This window comes from Atta cephalotes, assembly GCF_000143395.1.
Source record: "Atta cephalotes unplaced genomic scaffold scaffold00022, whole genome shotgun sequence".
Classification (NCBI taxonomy): domain Eukaryota; kingdom Metazoa; phylum Arthropoda; class Insecta; order Hymenoptera; family Formicidae; genus Atta; species Atta cephalotes.
The window spans coordinates 3,231,206-3,239,556 of NW_012130086.1; the positions used below are offsets into that span (position 1 = coordinate 3,231,206).

At 26.6% G+C, this 8,351-nt stretch overlaps 1 protein-coding gene across 1 annotated transcript in view; it reads left to right on the top strand.

Annotated features, from left to right (window-relative positions):
- The window catches only part of LOC105619725, a 13,754-nt gene extending 5,657 nt beyond the window's left edge, over positions 1–8,097 (top strand). Inside the window, exons 3-5 of the mRNA XM_012201243.1 lie at positions 7,532–7,677; positions 7,839–7,971; positions 8,047–8,097. Coding sequence (XP_012056633.1) covers positions 7,532–7,677; positions 7,839–7,971; positions 8,047–8,097 — 330 coding nt within the window. The remainder of the gene's footprint in view (positions 1–7,531; positions 7,678–7,838; positions 7,972–8,046) is intronic.
- The last annotated feature ends 254 nt before the right edge of the window (positions 8,098–8,351 follow it).

An 8,351-nucleotide genomic window follows, 5' to 3' on the forward strand; every position in this document is an offset into this window, starting at 1 on the left:
TTTACAACCGCGTGCGATTCGTGTATTTGTTTTTTAAACAAATTATTTATCATGCAAGTCTGAAATTAGAATAAAGAAAAAGAGTATTTTGATTTTAATTGCTCATAACTCCGTTAAGAATCAGCGACTGCAATTCAAAAAGAGATTCCTAAAGCTGAAGTTTTGTTCTATCAAATAATATATATAATCGTCAATTTTATTTAAAAAATTTAAAAATACATAGACATAATATAAACGAAGTAGCACGAACTTTTGTTCTAACCTAATATTAACATTTAATTCCGTAGGTACAATGTTTAGTCGTACAGAAGTACTCCATTACATATTCAAAAAAAGATATTATTTCTGTTACAAAAAAGATTCAAAGAATTAATTTTAAATATCGGTAGTACGTTTAATGCATCTTTGGAAGATTTCGCTACGGTAATATTTTGTATAATATATTAGAATATGTATATTTTAGCAGCACCACCTTACACATGAATGAAAAAAAAATATTTATACTCGCAGCTAATGGAAATTTTAATATCTTATTTCATGGTTATATATTTTTTGCAGTAACGAAACAAATATTAATTTAATATTATTATAGTGATCATGGAGATGTAGTTATTATATTGATATTATTCACACTTAGAAAATAGATAGATTTTATTATAATGATATGTATATATGAGTAATTATTTTTATTAAAAAAGGCAAATTAAAGCTATTCAAATAAAAAAAATGTTATTAGGTGTACAACTTTGCTTCCGCCGCTTTGCTTTTCCTATAGATGGCTTTAGCGGTAAGTGGTGGTCGAAATAAATAGATCATAGACGTCATACAATAAACTTGAGCATCTGTCAACATAATCCCATAGAAACATTAGTCGATTTGTGTCTGCACATAAAGTTATTCTCGATTGAAAATGTCAGTTTACGAGTCAAATTCTCGTCATTTGCGGGAGGTTTTAATTTTTTGCTTCAATATGAAGAAATCTGCGGCTGAGGCTCATGGAATGCTCTCAAATACTTATAATGAGGCCGCTATTAATGAAAGAACGTGTCGTGAGTGGTTTCAACGCTTCAAGAACGGTGATTTTGATGTTCAAGGTCATGCTCTGTATTTGGTGGGATCAGTTCGGCGTAGTATATTATGAACTGTTAAAACCGACTGAAACAATCACAGGCGCTCGGTATTGAACGCAATTGATGCCGAGCATTGAAAGACAAACGGCCGCAATACAACGAGAGACACGATAAAGTGATTTTGCAGCATAACAATGCTCGACCCCATGTTGCGAAAGTGGTCAAGACATACTTGGAAACGTTGAAATGGGAAGTCCTACCCCACCCGCCGTATTCTCCAGACGTTGCTGCCTCTGAGTATCACTTGTTTCGATCAATGGCACACGGCCTGGCTGACTAGCACTTCCGGTCTTATGAAGAAGTAAAAAATTGGATCGATTCATGGATAGCCTCAAAAGATGACCAGTTTTTTCGACGCGGGATTCGTACGCTACCCGAAAGATGGGAGAAAGTAGTGGCCAGCGATGGACAATACTTTGAATCATAAATGTATAACCAGTTTTTTACAATAAAGCCTCGCATTTCGGAAAAAAACGGCAGAAGAAAAGTTGTACACCTAATACTTCAAATTTATGCAATCCATCAATTCAATATCATTGTATAAAATTATATAGAGACGTAAACGTCTCTTTTACTTTCGTTGTCTCAATTTTTACATCCCAGAAGCCTCATTTACACTTTTGTCACTCGCTCCATAAATTTAATTTATTTTTACCAAGCTTTTAATATTTTTGCATGCAGAAGATCATTATTAACTCATTAAATTATTACTCTTAACTAATTTATTTTGTAATCAACATTTATATATAATATTTATATAATCAACGTTTATATTTATATAAATATTTAAATTAAAAATTTCATTATATGTATATAATAAATATTATATAATAAATATATAATAAGTATATAATAAATATAAAATCAAATATACATAAAAAATTAAAAATAAAAAGAAAAAGATATTGTCAGAGTATACGGTTTAATAGTAGATGACAAGATAGCTGACATATTATTATACAATATTTAACACATTTGCTAAAAATATTAATCACGTAAATCAATTTTAAAAATTAATAGTATTTTTATACGTATTGATATATAAAATGCAATTTTCATTTTTATATTAGAAACTTTACTAGATATGTTCAGCATCAAATAGATTAAAGTTAAAGACATCTCTCTCAAAGACTAATTGTATGTGTACTTTGTGAGTGCATAGACTAGAATGAAGTTGTAGCATTGAAAAGGAAGAAATGCGCCTGCGTAGTTTTTCTTCAAGTTACTCAGTTTCATGAGAAAGATACATCTGGCGAATTACCTTTAGCGTTAAATCGATCGCATAAATATTTAGAGAGAAATTGAATTAAACGCATTTGGATCTTATAAACTTTTATTACATAATATTAGGCACAATTTACGGAAATTACGTTAAAATTTAGAAAAATAAAGATATAATACAGAATATTCAATTGAATGACAGAAAAAAAGAAGGCATTCGTCGATTTCTTCTACTTTCATAATAATATTTTGAAGCTAACAGAGAAATGACACGTTTAGAATATAGCAATCTCAATAGAATCCTATTGCTTGCTATTGGTTTATGGCCGTACCAACAATCTAAATTTACCCGATTTCAATGTATTTTCTTGTATACTCTTCTGTGGACGGGTATTATATTTCAAGTAAAGCTAGAATATAGAAACAATTGACAGGAGAGTTGTCAAATGGCCACCGGTTGACTAAATTGTATATTATCGATAAATGTTAAGTTTAGTCGTCTTCACATTCAATTTTGATGAAACCAGGCTTATTCGACGCGACTTTACATTAAAAAACGAATGAATCTGGCAGTAAAAAGTGTAATATTGTAATAAAATTACAAAATAAATAAAAAATGTATACAGGTTAAAATTTAATAAGTTACATTTTGTTTTGTGTTTATCAACAGCATTTTAAATGGATCAGGTACAAATTGATGTTAATTTTTTTCATCAATTTAGCTAATAATAATGTATCTAATAATGTATTTTATTCTAAATTTAGTATTTTTATAAGAAAAGATTATTATATTTTACGTTTAATGTACGTACATATTTGCAATAAAATTATTATAATGATTAAATCGATATTTTTCAGGTACAATTTAAGAGACTGCTTGCTTAAATCATACCTTTTGCAGCACGCTAAAAGATTTATAAAATTGATTTGTTATTGATGTAAAGATATAATAATACGTGTTTGAAGCATCGAGCTGCATTTTTCAGTGTTGATTTATATACAAATTAGTCAAATGAAGAAATAGAAAATATAATAAGAAATAACTTAAGTAGTACACGTTCGACAACTCTCCATAATAATCATATTTTTTATAAACAAAACTATACTTTTATTATAACTAAAACTATATTTTTATAGCTGACACCATTAATAACATTTAAACGTACTTTGAATGGTATCATCAAAATGCTGTCTTCCGTATCTTTCTATATAATGTTTATAATACAGTATAGCGCATTTTGTCTCAAGATTAAAGTTGTAAGTTGATATCTTACACAATAGTCATCAAATAGAATTAATCTGTCTATCAAATAAATTTTTATAGCAAACCTATTTGTTTGTATATTTTTATACAAAGATAATATAAGAAATTAATAAAATGATAGGTAAAGAATTTATTAATGCAGCTTGAGTACATACATAATAAATTAAAGGATAACAATGAAATTATTATTGTATACAAATATAGTTACATTGCCAAACGTTACACGGTTATACTTACAGGTAAGACGATATCTGATTCATTTTGCGTGGAATTATACATTTTCTGTTTAGTATCTAATTATGAACATTGTAAACTGTCGAGACAAAAAAAATCGATTTTAGCATATAATTTCGTACGCTTGTATGTATACGACTTATTACTTACGTAAATTAAAGCATATGAGATGCATTTGTGATGAATAGCAAATATGTTAATAATTGAATAAAATAAAAAAATAGCTACTAATTTTATAATGAAACATTTTATAAAAAATTTCATAACAAAGCGTATGAACAAAATAAGATAATCCAATCAATTATCCATTAATTTTGCTGTAAAATTCTATTTTAATAAAATTAAAAATTATTTTATAATGCATGCATACGGTATACATGAAGTGATTTTAGATATTACGAATTTTAATGACAAATCTTTTGCATTTTAGCATTTGGAATTTTTGTATTATTTATTAATATTATATTTCAAATTTGGTATATAGTTAAAGTTGATATATCGATGAATATGTCCCAATCATATCATATACTCTGTACTACTGTGACAGAGTACTTTGTTGATCAAGAAAAGTATTTCTATTGGATTCTGTTACATATGTACACAGTAATATGTACTGGATCGATTATAATGTTGGGAATAGATACAATGCTCATTACATATACTGAGCATATTTGTGGAATATTAAAAATTGCTAGGTATAAATAGACCTAAGAGCATAATAATTTTAATTGTTATATAAAATTTAGATAAAACTCTTGTTTAGAGTAGGAGAGACCAGGGCATAAGAGGCAAATTGGCATTGCGTTCTGTTTATGTATTTATGATAAAGGAAACAATGGAAAATTATCGCAAAATATTTCTTTTATAATAATTATAATTAAATAAATATAAATTTTATAATAGTAATTTTATTATTAGATACTTCTTCCTAAGTTTCATTTAAATCAAATAAGTATAATATTACAATAGAAAAAGAAAAGTCTGATTCAAGAGTAGATAAGTAAATTTTTGAGCAATTCATAATTTCGTATTAATGTTATATAATCTTTCGAAAAGGACATTAATACGAAATTATAAATTGCTCAAAATATGTTTGCGAAAGCAAATCTAAGATGTTAATTAAAAGAAAAGTGTTTGTTAGTGTACAATACTTTATTTTGAGTAACAATTATAATTTGTTATATAATAAATATAATAAATATAATAAAAATAATTAAAATCGGACGTGTGTGCAAGAATGGGATGCGTTAGCTCATATCATAAGAAAAGGATAGGTTAACACGGTGTATCGCACGTGTGAACATTTAATTACAATTTAACAAAATGCTTTATATTTAATATTTTTATATTAAAGATTTTATATTAAAGATTTTTATATTAAATATTTTTATATTAAGATATAATTAAAGTAATTTACACTTACTTTTCTGTAATAACATTTTGCTATTCGATCATTGCAAAATAATTTTGAAAGATACAATTTTTACTGAAAAGTACATATCTATTATGTAATGTTTATTTCTATTATTTTTCTATTATGCTTGTGTTTAATGTAGAGAGTTTATTATAAATAGAAGTATAATTTATACTTAATATTATAGAAGTACAGTTTAAACTGTGATATGTACCAATAACTTACCCCACATATCGGGGCAAATTAATTATGCAGCATATCCGTATTTCATTTATTGGAAAGAAATTATACAGTGTATACAACCATTACTGGTATGAAAAAGTAAAGAAAGCTTGTCTCTATCTTATCTATATTAATATATTTTAATCATAATAATTAATGATTTAAAAAATCTAATGTTGAAATTGTGAAAACTGTACCAACGAGACCTGGTTTCTTCTATTTCGAATCAATCACTTTAACATATGTTGTCAAAATCATGATCCCGAATATCATAAAAAAGATTCTAGTTGTTATTTATTAAAAACTGATTAAAAAAGCTGATAATATGAAGATTTAATTTCATAATTTGAATTTTACAATTAGCTTAAAGATATCACATTATTCACATTATCCTTATTAATATCATTTAATGAATATATTACATTGTAGTGGTGAACAATGTACATTTACTGTAAAATTTACAATATAAAAATGATGACTATGCTCAAGAGACTGTGCTGTAGAGTTTCGTCATTTTATTTTTTATTTTCATCGTTATCCTGCGAATTGCGTTATACAACAGTTTGTTCTGCAATACGCTAGAGATACTGTAGAGAAAACTTCCAATTTCTTTGGCCTATGTAGAAGAGGAGACTTCGCTCTTTCTGCACCTCCACTAACAAATAAATATAATATACATAATTCAAGTCCTATTTTTCATTGAAAACTTGATGTGATTATATTTCCAAAATCTAACTTCTGCTTATAAAGTGAAACGATGTCTACAAATTGTACAGTGCCACATATACTTAGTACATTAGATCACAACTTATTTCTTAAAATACATATGGTGTCAAAAAAACTATGTTCTATTTATAAAACTTTTTTGTTAATAACTTTTTAACGAACGAGCGAAGGCTTTTGACTGTTCTGATTGTTACTTAGCAGAGTATCTTTGACAACATGTGTCAAAGATAAAGTAATCGATGCGGAGTTGACTAGACAAGAGCTTTACTAAAATTTATCTTTATATAGTGCATTACATTAAAAGAAATTAGTGTGGAAATTTTTTAGTAAAAAAATTGTATTACTCAATAAATGGCTATAAAAAAGAAACACATTTGCAGCTATCGTATTGAACATGCAGTAAACATTGATATTCCACGAAATTATGATAAAAAAAAAGTTTTGATGATCAAAAGTATAATTTCTGCCGTAGACATTCATTGTCAAGCTATGAAGTATGTATCTGCGTTTTTTATATCGTGTGATACATTTACTAATATTCACTAATATTTTTTTTTAAGAATGACGAAGTATTTCATGACCACATTCGAAATAATGATATCTTGTTTCACGGGATGTGTAGTAATTTGTTTTAGTTTTAATTTGTATCAAGTAAGTTTATGGTTTTATATAATAATATATGAAGATTGCAATGAAAGTGTTACTAATATCTTTTTCTTACTAATACCGAAATTTTTATAAATATACGTGTACTTAAAAGCAACAAATCAATACCATATATAAATCTTAAAAGCCGCTAAATAATTGTATTATAAAATGATGAATTCAAAACTATATATTTATAAATGCCATAACAAGAAAAATAACGTAAATCATAATCAAACATATTCGATTAAAAAATATAATAACATTGTAGATATACATAATTAATGCAAATTTTTAGAACGTTTGTCATTATAAAGAACATCACAAATCAATTGCCCACATCACATTTGGCACAGTTTGCGCACAAAAATTATTAATTACAGCTCGATTGCCAATAACATGCATTTTGGAGGACTAATAAAAATTTCAGGAATTTAAGTCACATTTGCCTACATATGTTTTTGTCTATAATATATGTGGGCAACCTGTATGTGATTTCGTTTTTGAAATTTTTATTTGTGCGCAAAAGAACATATAAGCAATCGAAGAGTAAAAAAATCTTAATTGTAGAATTGAATAAAATTTGCACGTTATAGATTGATAATTAAAACATAAATACATATGTAGAAGATTGATATTTATTATGTAATATAAAATTTTTCTTAGTTTTTCCAGATAGTATCATCTGAAAACAATAAAACAAATATCAGCGAATCTTTATTATCGTTTATATTTGCGTCTGTATGCATCATGCATATGTTTATAGCCAATTATATCGGACAGAATATAATCGACCACAATAATCATGTATTTATTACTGCGTAAGAGAAACATTTATGTATAGTAATATATGCGATTATTGCTTTTTGCATTTGTTATAACAAACAGAAATTGATCTGCTGTATTTAAATTAGAACATATAATTAATTAAGAATTACAATCATAAGTAAACGATTTGCTATCTGTATATTCAATTCTGTAGGTACAACGTTCAGTGGTATAAAACCCCATTATATGTACAGAGAATGATACTATTTTTATTGCAAAGGAAAGCCAAAAAATTTTCATTAAATATTGGTGGAATATTTGATGCATCCATGGAGGGTTTTGCAACGGTAATATAATATTTTGGGGGATATTTTAATATACATTTACGTACTGATATAATAAAAATATATTTATAATTGCAGCTAATAAAGACTTCCGTATCTTATTTTACAGTCATGCATTCTACACAATGACGAAATAAATATTTATTAATGTATTACTATTACGATGAAAATATAGTTAAAGAAAAAGGATGATAATTGCTTCGAAAATAATAGATTCATTTTTTCAAGATTAAGATACGGATAGATATTTCCCTGTATTACAAAATAAAATTGAAGTTATTTAAATTAAAATAGTGATACTGTTTTCTTTCTGCATATATGCATATCGTGAAATTTTTGAACTTCACATGGAAGACGTACACCCATAAATTACTTCCTCTCCT